The sequence below is a fragment of the Cibotium barometz genome, chromosome 11 (genome assembly GCF_041138505.1).
Source record: "Cibotium barometz isolate CiBa-2024 chromosome 11, ASM4113850v1, whole genome shotgun sequence".
NCBI lineage: Eukaryota > Viridiplantae > Streptophyta > Polypodiopsida > Cyatheales > Cibotiaceae > Cibotium > Cibotium barometz.
Genome location: NC_141056.1, coordinates 54120260 through 54138246, shown reverse-complemented (window position 1 = coordinate 54138246; position 17987 = coordinate 54120260). Strand labels below are relative to the sequence as shown.

At 44.9% G+C, this 17987-nt stretch overlaps 1 protein-coding gene across 2 annotated transcripts in view; it reads left to right on the top strand.

Annotated features, from left to right (window-relative positions):
* The first annotated feature begins 616 nt into the window (after positions 1–616).
* The window catches only part of LOC147634338 (ATP-dependent Clp protease adapter protein CLPS2, chloroplastic-like), a 33212-nt gene continuing 15841 nt past the window's right edge, over positions 617–17987 (top strand). Inside the window, exon 1 of one of the 2 annotated variants that reach the window (XM_086805485.1) lies at positions 617–1025. In XM_086805485.1, the coding sequence (XP_086661611.1) occupies positions 710–1025 (316 nt within the window). In that variant the 5' untranslated portion in view covers positions 617–709. The remainder of the gene's footprint in view (positions 1026–17987) is intronic. The other variant, XM_086805484.1, reaches the window with a different exon arrangement.

The following is a 17987-nucleotide window of genomic DNA, read 5'->3' as shown; positions in this document are numbered from 1 at the left end:
GTACACATTGCATATTTTTGTTAGATCCGTTCACATGTGGCCTTATACCCCCTTTGGCCCCTGGGTGGAGATGGACATCCTTTATTTGTAAATGCCATGCATGAGTGTGTACATATGCCAAGAAAATATTACCAAAAAATACCTAACAGCGCGTAGAGGGAGAGTCAGGGAGGAGGGGGGAGAGATAGATGGAGAGAAAGAGAGAAAGAGAGGGACGCACGCATGAGGAGGCTGTCAGAGAGAGAAAGAGGCAAGCACGTACAGGGAGGCTGACAGCGAAGAGGAAGAACCTTAGTTGCGCCCGTTAATTAATGCCGGGTAGGGCATTAATTAATGGTGATAACACAATTTTGTGAATATACAGCACCAACAAAATGGTGAATTACCAACGAGTGCTAGCTCATCTGGTAGAGCGTTGGTCTCTACTCCCAAGGTCTTGTGTTCAAGTCTTGGGGGCCTCGTTAAGTACCTACCCTTGATGGGTTGATTATAAGCATGTACGATGGGTTCACCAGCCCTCATCCTCCCGGCGGGGCCGCCTTCACCTCAAGGAGGCTGGGTGTGTGTTTCTAAAATTTCCTGTACCTTGGGGGAAAAAAAAAACAAAACAAAATGGTGAATTCGCTCGTGCAACCTTATATAAAGTGACAATGGCGGTAAGGAAGTTTCTGTTTCTGCAAAGCAAGAGCGAGCGAGCGAGTTACAATCAATGGCTTTGAGAACCAGCAGTGCCACGTACTGCGCAGCGCTGCCTACGATATTACCATCATTACCACTCTCCCACGATAACAAAACCAGCAGCACCCGCCAAACTGTTAAGGCTTTTCCTCCTCCTCCTTTGCGGGTCTGTAGACATCAACAGCAGCAGGGGCTGTATTGCCATGTCCGGCACAAAGGAGCTTCATACAGAGCCAGCGCACAGTGCCTCATGGAGGCCAGATTGGGAAGGACAGGCGGAGCTGGAGTCTTGGAACGGCCCGGGCTTGATCAATCTCAGCCATCGCAAGAACCACGCGTTGAAGAAGGTACCGCTCTTTCTAGCCATCGCAGCTCAAAAGCTCAGCAGAACGCTGACGCAAAACTCTGCATAAGCTCAATGGAATGCTTAGTGCCGCATATTGATTCTGCAAAGGGCATCTTTCATTGTAATGCATGACTCTGCATATGCTAGATGGAATGCATACGGATAAGTGTACATAGCTACATGGATGCAACAAAGACCTCTAACATGGCGAGTTAAGATTAGTAGTTTAAAGTTTAGCTAAGATTAGTAGGTGAAAGTTTGCTCTTCAGATGATGTGAATAGTGATGTATGGTGATGTAACCTCCCGCAACATGTACCTAGCCTGTATGTGTTCATATTCCTCACATCTGTGTCATTAGCAGCCAAAGTGATATTGGTGGAAGAGAAAGTGGTAGTGAAAAGTAGTATATGCCGGTGTGGTTTGGGTGGCTGAATGGAGCTTATCCCAGGAAAAACCTTACTTTTAGGCCCTTGTCAGCATGGTGATGACACACATAAGTATCTGCTTGTATGTCCCAAGTGCTAGCAAGACGGGTTGCACAGATTTGTGAAGGCCTGTTAGCTTTCAAACTCCAACAATCAATATTATAGCCCTGAGCCCTAGTAGAGTTGTTTTGATTAACCTTTACTGCAGCCAACAGTATTTATCCTTGCAGTTTGCCATCTCAAAGGTATGACTCAGAAGATCCATAATCATAGCGGTGCAGTTGGGGTCGGATCCAATGAGAATAAGATCATCGACATATAGAATGATAATCACAATGTGATCCTCCTCTATCAAAACGTAAAGGTTGTTACTGTCTCCAAGAGTTCTCTCAAAGGAATGAGAGAGAAAGAAAGCATCGATCTTTTGGTACCATGCCCTGGGAGCTTGTTTAAGGCTAGAAAGAGCTTTCCGCAAAAGATAAACATGGTCCTCGAAACCATCGCGGATGAATCCAAGGGGTTGTTCAACATATATTTCCTCCTGAAGGTCCCCATTGAGAAAGGCGGACTTGACATCCATTTGAAAGATGGGCCAAGAGAAGTGAGTAGCAATGGCAAGAATAGTGCGAATGGTGGTAAACGTGGCGGTGGGAGCCAAAGTCTTTGAGAAGTCCTGGCCTTCCTCTGGGCATAGCCCTTAGCCACCAAGTGGGCTTTATATTTCTCAAGTGAACCTTCGGCAAGAAACTTCACTTTACAAGTCCATTTGATGTCAATAACCTTCCTAATGAGAAGGGTGGGGAACAAGTTCCCATGTGTGATTTCTGTTAATGGCATCCATTTCCGCCTCCATCGCAAGTCGCTACTTAGGAATTTGTAAGGCCTCCTCTTGTGTAGAAGGCTCCGCATGATGCATCAAGGAAGTCACCAATGCAAAATTAACTTTAAGCATGAAGCACTTTAAGTTTGTAATTGGGCAGATCTCCTCAATCTGGATGGAGCAATCACAGATTGATAAATGGTCGGAAAAGGGACTTGAGAATTCTACAATGTAGAGTGAAGCCACCGCGGAGAGAGAGGTACTCGGTGGAGGCGGAGGAGAGGTAAGAACCAATGGTGAGGGTGGAACTAAGGAAGGTGTTGATGAAGCTGCTGGTGATTTCGGGGATTTGAAAATCTCTGGGCTTTCATCAAAGCGCACGTCTCGAGATAATATAACTTTCTCTTTGTTGGGATCCCAAAGCTGGAAGGCTTTGGAGTGTTCGCTGTAGCCGACGAATATCATTTTGAAATTTGGTGGATTTGGGGTCAAACTTTGTCTGATGAGAATCGGGAACATGAACACGAGCATCACATCCAAAGACATGGAAATGAGAAACTGACGGTTTTCTCCCAAAATATGCCTCCTCTGGAGTCTTCCCATTGATTGTGTGATATGTAGCGGAAGTCTTTATATTGGAAGATCATGTCACACAAATGCTCACACCGTCTTCTGTATCCTGAGTTTCGTGGGTTTAGCAATCCACTTTAATACTTCAAACTTTAAAGAGATGAGAGAGAGACATATGAGAACTGTACACCAGATTGGGTCCCAAATTACCCACTGAAGGGCCCCCTATCCCGATAACGAGATAGTATTTGCTTTATTACTTTAGAGAGAATGACTGTGGACTGTAGATAAGCCAAACACAAGATCTCGGAGGATCGAAAGCCTGGCTGAACTGTACACGGTTGTAGAAACACCTCGATGAACTGATCTCGAGCCTATGCCCTCTTCCCAAGGGCATGAGGAAGGGCTGCACACCTGAGGCTGAGAAAAGAAGGCGGTGGATTGTTCTAAGCTATGTTAGAATGCTGTAAATGCTGTGTTACCTTCACCAGAGGGCTGTAGCATGTATGGATGATGCATATAGGCGGAGGAGCTGCTGTAGAACTGTTGTCGGATTGAAAACGCAAGGTAGGACTGCTGTGGAACTATAAACGCAGGGCTGTGCTGATGCTGGACAGAAAAAACGCAGGACTGTTTGCTGTTTTGGGGGACTGTGGAGGACTGCAGGCGGCTGTGTACTATGCAGAAACGCAGAGATGCCTGCTGAATTGGGGCTTGAAAAGGTGCTGAAAACAGGTGCCTATGTCCTGAATGGCTGCGCCTAGCTCTGCAAGGACTGTAGTATGCTTGGACCGCTGTAGATGCTGATTGGAAGCAAAACGCAAGACCTCTTGGTTGGAGAAGCAAACGCAGATGCTCCAATAGGGCTGGATTAGTCTAGGGCCGAGGCGGGGATGCTCCTAAGGCTGAGGATGAAAGTGCCTAGCTCACTGAAGACTGAATGAGAAACTAAGTCCTATGCAAGCCTATTTATACTAACTAGAGGTTGGTCATTATTTAATAAAGTTTATATTTATAAATGACAATAAATGCTAAATAAATACCAAAAAATATGAAAAAAATACTAGATAAATCCTAATAAATTTCCTAAGGCTTTTGGGATGTTCTAAATGATGCACAGGCATATGAATGCATATTATGCAGGATGCAGAGTGCTTTCTGATGCAAATCCTAAGGCTTCTACGGACTCTACATGCATGAATGATTCTCTCCAAGTGGGTTAAGGGACTTGACTGATTGAGTGACCCGCTAAGGCTGAGGAATGACCTACGTAGCTCGTGCCTGACTTATCCTAGATTGAGGATGTACAATGGGGTCACGGCATACGACAAATATCATCCTACTGGGTTCTAATACTGTACAGCTGTTGCACTGCTGATGATGAGCTAGTTTGTCACCATGCACTGAGTGCAGAGTGCATGTGACAGATCGTCTTTGTGGGGGAACGGTTAATGATGTACACAACAGTGTTAACTACTTTAGCTCAAAACTTTTGAGGAAGCTGAGAATGAGAAAGAAGAGATTGAGCCATCTCAACCACGGTCTTGATCTTCTGTTCTACTAGTCTGTTTTGTTGAGGAGTGTGGGGAGTAGAAAATTGTCTCTGTATGTCGTGGGAAGTACAAAAGTCAGTGAATGCTCGAGAAGTAAACTCACCACCATTGTTGGAGCGTACTTTGACGACTTTGATGCTAGTGTCGGACTCCACCATAGCAACATAGTCTTTGAACTTTGTAAATGTCTGAGCTTTCTGGGACAGGAAAAAGACCTAGACCTTCTTGGAAAAATCATCCGCCAATAAGAAAAAATATTTGGCTCCTCCAGGTGTGACCGTAGTCATACGTGCGCTCAAATCCATATGCACAAGCTGAAGAGTGGTGGAAGCCCTAAAAGAGGCCTCTTGTGGAAATAAATCCCGATGTTGCTTGCCTTGTAGACAAGCTGAGCGGATGCTAGACATCCAAGGTAGTCGAGGTAAGCCTTTCACCATGTGGCGGGAGACAAGAAGCTCCAGTGAAGAGAAGGGAAGATGGCCATAGCATGCCAAAAAGTAGTATCCTCCTCTGTAAGAAGAGCCCGATGAGAGGCTAGAAGTTGGAACAGATGAGAGTGATCAAGATTGGGTTCCTCCTGAAAAGTGGCGATTTTGTAGAGACCACCCTCTTGTATGCCCCAAGTGACAATCCCGTGAGAATCTCTGTGAATGATCTCCAAAACCCGATGATCGAAGTATAACCCTTGCCTTTTTGGGCTATCTTGGAGACAAAAAGTAAGTTTTTGGATAACTTTCGAACATAAAGAACATTCTCCAAGTACTGGGGCCTCCCTGAGGGAGTGACTAGAGGAATATTACCCATAATCGGTGTATCAACAGGTTGATTGTTTGCAAGTCGGACCTGCATAGAGACAGAGTGAAAGTCCTCCAAGATATCCTTGTTGTGAGTCATGTGAGAAGTAGCCCTGGAATCCACAATCTAGTCCTCAAGAGAGGTAGTAGTTGTAACTCGCGGCGCCCGGGGGACTAGGGCCGTTGACACACTTGTTGATACCATCAATGCATATTAAAACATTTAAACATAGCCACAGCCTTAACACATGTCCATCATCACTTTGCATAAAACATAAAAGCGATAAAACATCCATAAATGCTGAAAATGGATCTTGCACATGTGACACCACACAGAGGCCGGAATGGGCCGATCCCCCCCTTGGAGTATTTTATTACCCAAGGAGATTAATATCATGCACAAGCTTTGAGGGCCTTACTCTCCCCACGGGAGATGCCGGATTATCCATATACAAATGCCATAACACAGCCCAACACAAGGCAACTGAGCCGGAACATAGGCTGTAGAAATGCCGAGCCAACAACATAATCCATATACCTCCGTGTGGGTACTGATTCTTCTCCAAAAACCACGGGTCTTCATGCAATAGAGCTGGTACAGCAAGTACAACTCTCCATTCAGCCGGTATAGTAGGTACAATGGCTGGTACAGTCGGTATAGTGGTTGGTACAGCAGGTACAGTGGCTGGTACAGCCGGTACAGTGGCTGGTACAGCAGGTACAGCAAGTACAAATGCTGGTACAGCATGTACAGTGACTAGTACAGCAGGTACAGTGGCTAGGACAGCAAGTACAGAAGCTGGTACAGCCGGTACAATGGGTGGTACAGCAAGTACAGAAGCTGGTACAGTCGGTACAAGGGCTGGTACATGTCATGTGCACAGTGTATCTACCGTGTGCTACACGCACACAAGACTAGCTTCGAGGTTTGGGGAAGCTTGGAGCTAGGCAGGTTGATTGGCGAGCTGAGTTAGGGATAGACTAACGGGCGGGCACCCAAGTATGGACGGGCAGGTGTCCATGTGTGGACGCCCAATGACCGGCTAAGAGCCTATAAAAGGGTGGCCAAGGTTAGTCATTAGTCATATAGAGTCTCGCGTGATTTTGTGAGAGCTCTATGGTCTTGGAGCCTAGATCTAGTGCAGACGTGCACCTACTTTACGCAGCCGAGCCCGGCAGCAATCTCGAGGCCCGCGAGGGCAGCTTCGTGGCGGTGTGGGACGTCGTGAGGAGGAGATTGGTCGGTACGTCAAAGTAGTTAGCTCAGCTTGTGGCTCGGTGGGGACAGCCAAGACTGTGGGCTTGCCCACGGCTGTCATGGTTGGGAGGTGAGTCAGGCCTGCACCTCCTTGTTGTTTGTTTGTTTGCAAGTTTCGAGTTTCGTACCAGGAGCGTTCAACGAGGAGGGGATTTGACAGTGGTATTAGAGCGTGCCTCGTGAACGAGCAAGTCGGTAGGTAGAGAAGATGAGGTCGAAGAAAGGTATGTGTTTAAAAAGCTTGCTGTTTTTCTGTGCATACTGCTATTTTTCTGATTCAGTATGTTGTTTTTTCATCATAGGAAACCCGTGATGAGGGTGTAGGTAGATGGTAGGGTTGTTTGCTTTGCAAGAAGAAGGCTGAAGATGCTTGTAAGTCGCATGAACAAGTCGTGGGAGAAAACATAAAAAAAAGCATGTTCATTTTTTTTGTTGAACGTGAGAGAGAGAGAGAGCGTGCAAGAGGTGTGCAAGCTGGCGGACGTTGGCATGCTGGACGTGGGCTACCGGCAGTTACAGGCGGTCAGAAAGACGAGCGCCTTGGCCTACGTAGCTAGGCGGCCAGGCGCCTAGGCCTACACAGCCAGGCGACCAGACTGGCGGGCACCTGGGCCTATGCAGCCAGGCGGCCAAGCCTAGGCGCAGGCCGCCCTGGATGCCTGAATGTAGGCGGCGCCGACAAGAAAGCTGGCGAAGGCAGCCAGGTGGATGACGTCAGCAACGCTGGCAGCCGGCGGCGTTAATCCAGGAGGGAAGAGGAAAAAAAAAACAGTGAAAGCATTCGCCGATTTGGGCTTGCTTTCGTTTTTTTTAGTTTAATTAAAAAAAAAAAGGTTTAAAGGCCCCTCCAAGGTTTAAAGGTGTTTTTTTTAAAAAGAAAGTAGAATACATATATATATATATATATATATATATATATATATATATATATATATATATATATATATATATATATATATATAAAACACAAAAGCAAAAGCTCAAGTAGCTTTTGGGGACAGTTATATAAACCCCTTAAGTGGGCTTCTTGCCACACATCTCTCAAGTTTTTAAGCTTTCAAGCTCTCAAGTTCCCTTGCACTTTTATTGTGCAAAGATCGAATTTTCTCTCCACTTGTCCTCTTCACGATGTCGACCCAAGAATCGGAGTTGGAACTTGGAGCCCTTTGTCGAATGCGAAGGCTTGCGGGCTACGGAAGATACCGATGCCGATCTTTTTTGACGATTATGTGTCAAAATCAGATTTCCAAGAGTTCAAAGTTGCTCTCGAAGCTTCTTCTTCGGAACGTCAGGCACAAATTGCCGCCTAGATGCAAGCCTTGCAAAACTCCATCTCTCTATTGACCACTATCCTCTCTACTCTTTTGGGTATGGATACCTTGGCCTCTGCTTTAGGCCCCAATATTACTCCGGAACTGTTCGGGGCGAGCAAAAGCAACGTACCAAGGAGATCGTGGACACTTGGCTACATAAGTGGCAGGTCCATCCATATGATGATGGAAAAAAGATCCAGTTAGCAGCAGGTTTCCTCTCCGGCAAAGCTTTGCTTTGGTGGAAGGAACTCAACCCTAAGCCAACAACTTGGACACAATTCGAAGACGTCTTCAAGAAGGAATTCCTCAAGAAAGAGGATGATTATGATGTTGTTGCCCGGTTTACAGCTTTGACCATGACCTCGCAGCACCTCACTTATGAGGTCTACCTCCAAAAGTTTAGGGACTTGCAGATGAAAGCTACAAAGATGGATCCCACTACTCTTTTGGGGTTCTTCGTAGCCGGTTTACCAGACTCATACTGTTTACAGGTTAAAAATAACAAATGCAAAACATTGGACGAAGCCATTCATTCAGCTCGTATCTATGATGATACAATGGTCTCTTCCAAGTCGAAACCCGTTACCGAGCAGGGGAACAAGCATAAAAGAAAGTTCTCTGCACCTATGGCTAACACGACTGAAGGAAAGTCTTCGGACCAAGTCTTCGGACTAACCTTCGAAGAATTCAAGTTCGACACCAGCGAAGAAGAAACGACTCCTTAGGGCTTTAAAGCTCAAGAAGGAAGGACGTTGTTTTATCTGCGAAGAAAAAGGACACATGCGTAACGAGTGCCCGAAGCAAAAGGGTGCAAAGACCAACGCAGGACCCAAGCCAGTCGTCTTTGACAGGTACGTCGTTACTGTACTTTCTCGCCCTAGTACATGTTTTGATTGTTTGTTCAACTCTAAAGTATTTGGCTTGGATGATCTTCTCCGAGTTTATGGAAAAGTGAATGGCCATAAAATTCATATTCTTCTAGACCCTGGCAGCTCACACAACTTTGTTAACTACAAACTTGTGCAGAAATTGAGTCTTGATACGACACCCAGCGATCATACCTATGAGGTACGCCTACCTGCGGGAAGACAAGTATGGGATCGAAAGGTGGAGATGCTTCCAATCCAGATTCAGGACTACAAAGATACTCTGGAATGCTATGTTATGCACCTAGAAAATGTAGACTTGTTATTAGGGATTGAGTGGTTTAAGACTCTTCAAGTCCAGATAGATTGGTCAAGTCATATTTTTTCTTTTCAGCATAAGGACATCCAGTATAGTATTTTAGGTGATTGTGTACATCCCTCTCAGGGACCTCTTGTAAATACAGTTGATTTTGGAAATATAATGGATTCTTCTTTGTATACCTGTTTCCATTGTGTTTTGATTCCACTTTCTTCCTTTCTCATCTCTTCCATGGATGTTAATGAATTAAGTGTGTTTGAAAGCAAAGAATTACAGAAGATACTTGATTCGTTTCAAGATGTATTTCCTAAGGAACTGCCATCGGGTTTACCACCTGAAAGGGCAGTAGATCATCGTATTGACTTGATCCCTGGTGCCCATCTTGTCAGTATTCCACCTTACAGGATGAGCCAAGCTGAAGAAGATGAGTTGGCTAAACAACTCCAAGATTATTTGAGGATGGGCCAAATCTGTCCAAGTAAATCACCTTGGGGTGCACCTGTGTTGCTTAGGAGGAAGAAGGACAACACCTGGAGAATGTGTATAGATTACAAGAGATTGAACAAGTTGACAATTAAGAACCATTATCCTCTCCGTAGATCAGATGACCTGATTGACCGGTTAGTAGGAGCGAAATATTTCACGAAGATAGATTTACGTACTGGCTATCACCAGATACGTATTCATGAAAGACATGTCGAAAGAACCGCCTTTCAGACTAGGTATATGGCCATTACGAGTTTCTCGTATTCCCTTTTGGGTTAACTAATGCTCCAGCCACTTTCCAGCAAATGATGAACGATCTTTTTCGTGAACATTTGGGGAAATTTGTGGTGGTGTTCCTGGATGATATTTTGATATATAGTCGTACTCTTGAGGATCATGCTAGACACCTCACGATTGTCTTATCTATTTTAAGACAGAATCGACTATATGCTAAGTTAAGTAAATGTGAGTTTTTTATGACAGACATCATTTACTTGGGACACAAGATCACTAGAGATGGATTGAGCATTGACTATGACCAAGTTCAGAAGGTTCTGGACTGGCCTATACCGCGAACAGTGAAACAACTTCGTTCTTTTCTCGGTTTTGTTGTTTTTCTTCGGAAATCTGTGCGGGAGTACTCTCAGCTCACACTACCGATGACCGACTTATTGAAAGGTCGTGGACGTAAGTCAAATCAGCCTATCACTTGGAATAACGATTTGGATATGGCCTTCAGACTTTTGAAAGATAAAGTCAAGGAAGCACCTATCTTAGCATTATCCGATCCTAGGCGGCCTTATGTTCTTGAAACTGATGCCAGTGACTATGCCATCGGGGCTGCTCTATTTCAAGATGGTAGACCGGTTGCTTTTGAAAGTAAAAAGCTAGACGACACTCAATCTCGTTGGCCAACCCTTGAGAAAGAGCTTTATGCTGTGATTCATGCTCTCAAGGTTTGGAGACATTATTTATATGGCTCCAAGTTTGTGGTATTGACTAATCATCAGTCAATCAAGTATGTGTGTGATGCGGATGACTTGAGAGGAAGGAAAGCTCGTTGGGCTGAGTTAATGCAAGATTTTGATTTTGAGATCCGTTATCGGAAAGGGTCCATGAATAGTGTTGCAGATGCGCTTAGTCGAATTAGAGAGGTGAATACTTTGTCGTTCACCGAGATTTCTACTGACTTATTTCAATCATTGAGAGGGCTTTGCAGGCCTGATAGTTATTTTGGTCCATTTTGGCAGAAGATCCAGGATGGGAGCTCATTGATTGACCAAGACTCAATGACTGAGCAGTCTACCATTTAGGTTGCACGAGGCCAGTTGGATGATTCGGAATGGTTTACTATTCCGTAATGACAAAATTTGTGTACCATAGATCCCGGACATTAGGTCCAAGATTCTTAAGGAGTATCACGACGCCCTTTCTGCTGGACACCTTGGGGTACACAGGACACTATCGTTAGTGAAACACACTTTTTATTGGTCAAAGATCAAAGGGTATGTAGAAGATTATGTTCTCAAGTGTCAAATTTGTCAGGCAAATAAAGCTGAACGCTTTAGATAGGCTGGGTTGTTGCATCCTTTGCAAATCCCAGGTAATAAATGGGAAAGTATTTCCATGGATTTTATTACCGGATTGCCAAGAACACATCAAGGCCACGATTCTATTTGGGTTGTGGTAGATCGCTTGACAAAAATGGCTAGACTTTTACTGACCCGGAAGACTATTACAGCTACGCAATTAGCACGGTAGTTTATCGAGCAATTGTTTAGACTGTACGGGCTACCACAAGACATAGTCAGTGATAGGGACTCTAAGTTTACGAGTGATTTTTGGAAACTTGTTTTTGAGAAGTTGGAAACAACTTTGAATTTGAGTTCCTCAGATCATCCTCAATCTGATGGCCAGACTGAAAGAGTGAATGAGATTTTGGAGGATATGCTTCGAGTATATGTATCCAAAAGACAGAGTTCATGGGAGGATTATCTTCCTATGTTAGAATTTGCATGTAACAGTACTAAGCATACGAGTACAGGTTTTAGTCCTTTCATGTTTATGTATGGTTTTCAACCTAGATCACCTGTTACAGTAGGATTCTTAGGACTTCAGCATGATGCAGTACGTAATTTTTTGCAAGATATGCAGGAAATGTTACAAGTTGTGAAGGAATCTATTAGAAGTGCTCAAGACCGAGACAAATTTTATTCTAATAGACATCGTTCACCCAGAGAGTTCTCTGAAGGAATGATAGTGTATTTGCGAGTTCCGAAAGATTCCGAGACTTTACGGACAGGTCGATCTCCGAAATTATCCCCTAGATACTGTGGACCATTTCGTATTACACGAAGGATTGGTTCAGTTGCATATGAATTGGATTTGCCTTCTCATGTGAAAGTTCATTTTGTGTTTCATGTCAGTAGACTTAAGGAAGTACTGGGTGGAACAGATCAGTTAGTCCTCAAGAAATTATAGATGTCGAGGACATGACATTTGTTCTGCATGAACCTAAAAAGATTCTTGGATTTCGTGAAAGAAGATTGCGTAATACGCTTATCACGGAATACAAGATCAAGTGGAAGTTGAGGAGGACGCTACATGGTAGACATTGACTACTCTTCAGAGAGATTACCCTGGCTTTTTAGTGAGCTCAGGAGTGAGCTCTTAGAGGAAGGGGAGTATGTCATGTGCACAGTGTGTATCTACCGTGTGCTACACGCACACAAGACTAGCTTCGAGGTTTGGGGAAGCTTGGAGCTAGGCAGGCTGATTGGTGAGCTGAGTTAGGGATAGACTAACGGGCGGGCACCCAAGTATGGGCGGGCGGGCGCCCAAGTGTGGACGCCTGATGATCGGCCAAGAGCCTATAAAAGGGTGGCCAAGGTTAGTCATTAGTTATATAGAGTCTCGCGTGATTTGTGAGAGCTCTATGGTCTTGGAGCCTGGATCTAGTGCAGATGTGCACCTGCTTTGAGGCCGGCAGCGATCTCGAGGCCCGCGAGAGCAGCTTCGTGGCGGTATGGGACGTCGTGAGGAGGAGATTGGTCGGTACGTCAACCTAGTTAGCTCAGCTCGTGGCTCGGTGGGGACAGCCAAGATTGTCGGCTTGCCCACGGCTGTCATGGTTGGGAGGTGAGTCAGGCCTGCACCCCCTTGTTGTTTGTTTGTTTGCAGGTTTCGAGTTTCGTACCAGGAGCGTTCAACGAGGAGATCCGGTGGGGATTTGCCAGCACAAGTACAATGGCTAGAAATCATAATAAATGATTAAATACCCTTGCCTTCAGTATTTTTTCGCGATGGGAGCCTCCAAAACAGTCCCCAACAGCCGGTATTCTTCATGGGCAGCCTTCAAGAGAGAGAGAAAGAGAGTAGTCATCATTAGGGCAGCCTGTAAACAGTGGTAGAGGCTAGTGTGCAGCAAGAGAGTCTCCATTAATGAAGAGAGAGGGCTCCAATTTATAGATTTGGGCCTCCCATGAGCCAAAATGGCAAGAGAAGGCTACAATGACAAGTGGAGAGCCACACAATAGCTGAAGTGACAAGTGTGAGGCCACTTGTCTCACTTTGGTCCACTTTCTTGCCACATGTCCCAATCTAAGAGATGGGTCCTTCCATAAACTTTATCTCTAAAAATATCCCAACTGGTAGACATTCTGTCTAAGGCACTTTGCTAACTCTTGGTATCTGCTCACTTCTAGATGTAATGACGCGAACAGAATTTCCATCGGAGTCGGGCCAAAAATAGCAAAACTCCTAAATTTTAGGAGTGTGGTCCTTTGTATTCTAGGACAATCCTCCATTCCCAAAGCTTGTACTTTCCAAATATTTAGACATCCTGGAGTCCACCAGACTCCTTTCATATTGGGAAATGTCCAGGCTGGTGACATCCTCCCCAACTTCTTAAAAGTTGTCCGCAACTTTAAGCTTCAAGCCATATATTCAAGATATAATCATGTCCCATCAAGTGGGCGAGACGAGACAGTCTAAAAAAATCCAATATATCTGAAGAATCCATGTCCCAAGAAATGGGTGAGACTAAATAAGTCTCCATAATAACAATATCATGTCCCAAAATAAATGGGCGAGAATTCCATGGAAGATATGTTAGACACAGGCACAAGAGCCAATTGTGTCTCAATCACCAATATCAATGAGATAATCATATGCCAATGAAAATCACCAACCAGGTGCTAAGACACTTAAATAAGTGCCATGCACAAGAAACTAGTGCCTCGCACAGAAACATGTGCTATGCACACAAACTAGTGCCATTCAAGAGCACAAACCATGGTGACAGAAAAGCTGGTTCTTCATAGTTCTGGCAATCCTTTCTCCCAATCCCAACAGTTCCCATGTTCTCCCATACAATCCCAACTCTGATTAACAAGCATGGTGTGGAAACAATGAAACACTCACTCCACAATCGCAACACGAATCCACGTGTATGGTGGAGTGTTCATTGAATTGTCCTCTCACAATCCCAACATGAATCCACATGCATGGTGAGATGAACAATGAACCTCTTGGCCTCTGTATGGGGAGATAGTGATTCCAATAAGTCCAGATATCATAATCATGTCCCAAGTAAATGGGCGAGACAAATCAGTCCGTTAAGTCCAGATATCATAATCCAAGCTCAAAGCACACAAACATGTGCCAATCCACATGACCCTTGGCGTACACATAAGTCCCTTGCTAACTAGGTATCATGTCCACTTTACCACTTGCACTCCGTGTTGGTACTCTGACCACACACCTTGGATGAGAGGTGGGCTCAAGTAACAAGATAAAACAATCACTCGCAGGCATAGATAGCCTGGTGTTCCATAAGCATTTCTTGTATACATAGTTTATAGGCATTTCGACCACCAATAGTTTGTAGGCATTTCGGCCACCAACTCACACTACCCTCTCAAGTGCCCATGTTCCCTTCCATCTGCTCTCTATTGTTCTATCCAGATATGGTAGAAACAATCTTCAAGAGAGCACGTAGGACAAGAGAACACTACACAAGGCATATGTTGTGCTCGACACTACCCTCTGAAGTGTCCATGTTCCCTTCCATCTGCTCTCTATTGTTCCACCCACACATGGTAGAAACAATCTTCAAGAGAGCACGTAGGACAAGAGAACACTACACAGGGCATGTGAACCATGAGTTTCATAAGTCCAATGCATCCCAAATAAAGGGAGCCATAAAGAATAATCCATAAACCTGAGGATAGATCCAAATCCCTAGCAAAGAAGTCCAGGAATCCATAAGACCTGTATACCATAATCCTTCTATACCATAACAGATTCGTCCATAGAAATTGCTTGTGAAGCCCAATATCTATATAAATCTCGTCCAAGAAAGAAATCTCCATAGATATAATCCATCCCAATAACGGGAGCCATAAACAATGTTTCCCTGAAACCATCTCAAGGCAAACAATAAAACCTTTCTCCTTGCATGGCCGTACAAGGGTTAGTGAACATCAAAAATACTTCATAGTAAATAGCCAAAGCACCAACTTTGCAAAGTATACTTAGCTTTTCTTTGCCAGGTTGGTCATGAAGCCAAAAGAAATATCTCGTCACCATATCCTTAAGATATCCTGAGATATATCTCCATATAGCTTGCCTGTAAGCTTGATAATATAATCCACAATATCCATATGGAAAGAGTGCTAAATGTATGCACATAAAGCCAACTCCATACTTCTAGGATAAATTTTGTGAATTCATAAATCCTTAGATCAACAAGCTGTCTACTGCTCATGCTCTTGCTTCATAAGCTATGAAGCGGCTGGCCATGCTTAACAGCAATGATGGTAAGTGTGGTCCCCACTTGAGATCTTTTCTCTTCCTTATTGATAGAAGGAAGCCTCCGCTTCCAAGAAAGCCTATGCTCTGATACCAATGAAACTCGCGGCGGGTGCCCGGGGGACTAGGGCCTTTGACACACTTGTTGATACCATCAATGCATATTAAAACATTTAAACATAGCCACAGCCTTAACACATATCCATCATCACTTTGCATAAAACATAAAAGTGATAAAACATCCACAAATGTTGAAAATGGATCTTGCACATGTGACACCACATAGAGGCCGGAATGGGCCGATCCCCCCCTTGGAGTATTTTATTACCCAAGGAGATTAATATCATATACAAGCTTTGAGGGCCTTATTGTAATATGCGGAAGCTTCGGAGAAGGATCGGTACTTCAAAACTTAGAAATCAGCACTCTTTTCGCGACGGAATTAACGCACAAACTGAAAGGAGATGTGCAGAAAATAGAGAGAGAAGGGAGAGATGGAGAGGACACAGTATTGGGTCCCAATTACCCTCTGTAGGGCCCCCACCACGGATGGTGTATTTGCTTTATTAGAATGATGTAAATCTGAAAACAAATACAGAAACTTGACCTTTTCTTGGCTGGAAAATCCTGCCCTTGACCTTCAGAAGTCCCACCCCTTTGCTTGGCAATCTCCTTGGCTTGACTGGCCCTTGATTGGCTTGAGCACTTGGTGAAAACTGAGATGAATTATGGGATTGTGGCTTCCTCTATTTATACTTCCCATCATGAGCAGTCGGCCAGCTGATAAACAGGCAGCCAGCATCATATTCCCACGACTGAGTAAATTCAGCAATAAATGCTGAATTAAATCCCCAAAAATGCTGGAAAAATCCCATAATGTCTGCGCATCTCTTCCTGGCTGGCTGGACATCAGGCGCCTGCTTCTGAAGGGCTGGACACATCTTTTGTCCACAATCCCAGGGCTGGGCAGCCTGTATGGGCTGCCCCATACATGCCCTACAGCCATATAAAGGCTGTAATCTCCTGGAGATTGCCTGATCTGTGCCCTAGGGTTGTCCTACAGCCCCTCCATGGCTGGTGGGTTCAGCCTGGGCCTTCCTGGCCCTCATGGGGGTGGTTCTACACCATTCCCATGCCCACACTCAGATCCAGGGTAGCCCTATGGGCTGGCCCCTTGTCCTAAACATAATCTACTCAGTGATCTGGCATCCGGTACCATACCAGATACACAGAACCACTGACATCATTCTAGAGGGAGACTCACAGCGCGGACTGGCACTGTTTCATGTGCAGGACAGTGCACACCTGACCTTGGACTCATGTGCAGGACAATGCACACCTGACCTCGGACGACTGAGATGGATCCCTGGCTGACTCGTCCCGGACTGGGCTCACATGGGACCAGTTCACCATCCCAGGTCTTGCACCTTCTGTACAGAAATGTCTACGTGGCATCCAAGTGCGGGATGCACGTGACATCCCCTTCTGCTTAACTTGACGGAAGCTGCATAGCCTCCAAATAATCCGTCAATAATGCCGGATAGTCTTCCAAAAATTCTTTGTCGAGCCATACCGCTTCATGAGTTCCTCGGTCCTGAAACTTCGTGAGAAACTGTCGTAGTCGTCGGCCTGAGCCATGCTTGAAACGGTGCAGAAGGATCTGTTCTGGAACCATTACTTCTGCTTCATCAATAATGTCTGGTTCCGCTTCGTCTTTGACCTCTGAAGGGGGTGGACCTGCATATGGCTTTAACCAACTGACATGAAATACATCGTGCATAGTCTAACTCGGAGGTAGCTTTAACTGCATAGACACCTCATTAATCTTTTTCCGGATGGGAAATGGTCCGAAGCTTCTGAAAGACAACTTTGGGCATCGCTTGCTCACCTGCTTCAATCTTTGCTTCATGATCCGAAGATACACCCAATCCCCTTCCGAAAACTTCATGTCCCTTCGGTCTTTATTGGCCTGTCGAGTGTGTAGGCCTCTTGCGCTTTAGCCAATCTGTCTTTAACGGACTCTAGGATCTCCTGGTAAGACTCCGTCACTCTGTTCGCCTCAGGTACTGAAGACGAAGTCCTGGTTAACAACGACTGGAAAGGCCTTCCAAACGCTGCCTCATATGGAGTCCTGCCAATAGCTGAAGAAAAAGAGTCATTCAAAACAGCTTGAACTAAAGGCAAAAACGATTCCCACTTACCTTGCTGATCGTGGACATAACACTTCAGCACATCAAAGGCCAACTGGTTGTATATCTCTGTCTGGCCATCTGTCTGTGGGTGGAATGCACTGGAAAAATTCAACTTAGTACCAAAATTATCAAACAATGCCCTCCAAAAATGACTGGTAAACTTGGCATCTCGGTCTGACACTATGGTCCTAGGAATCCCGCCAATCGGGTACCAATGCCGAATGAATAGCTGGGCAACATCCTCGGCGGTCACATTGGCCCTGCAAGGAATAAGCATAACAAATTTGCTGAACCTGTCAACAATAGTTAAACACTGCGTATTACGCTTACTCGGACTGGGAGGGAGATTTGTGACAAAGTCCATCGAAATGTCCTGGAAAGGACCCTCAGGAATTGGCAAAGGCTATAACAACCCTATCTTCTTTCCACGAGGAGCTTTCACCTTTTGACAAATGTCACAGCGTTGTACATATGTAAACACATCACGCCTCATCTTTGGCCAATAGTATTGCCGTTCTAATTTCTCCAGAGTCGAATTCATGCCCCTATGACCAC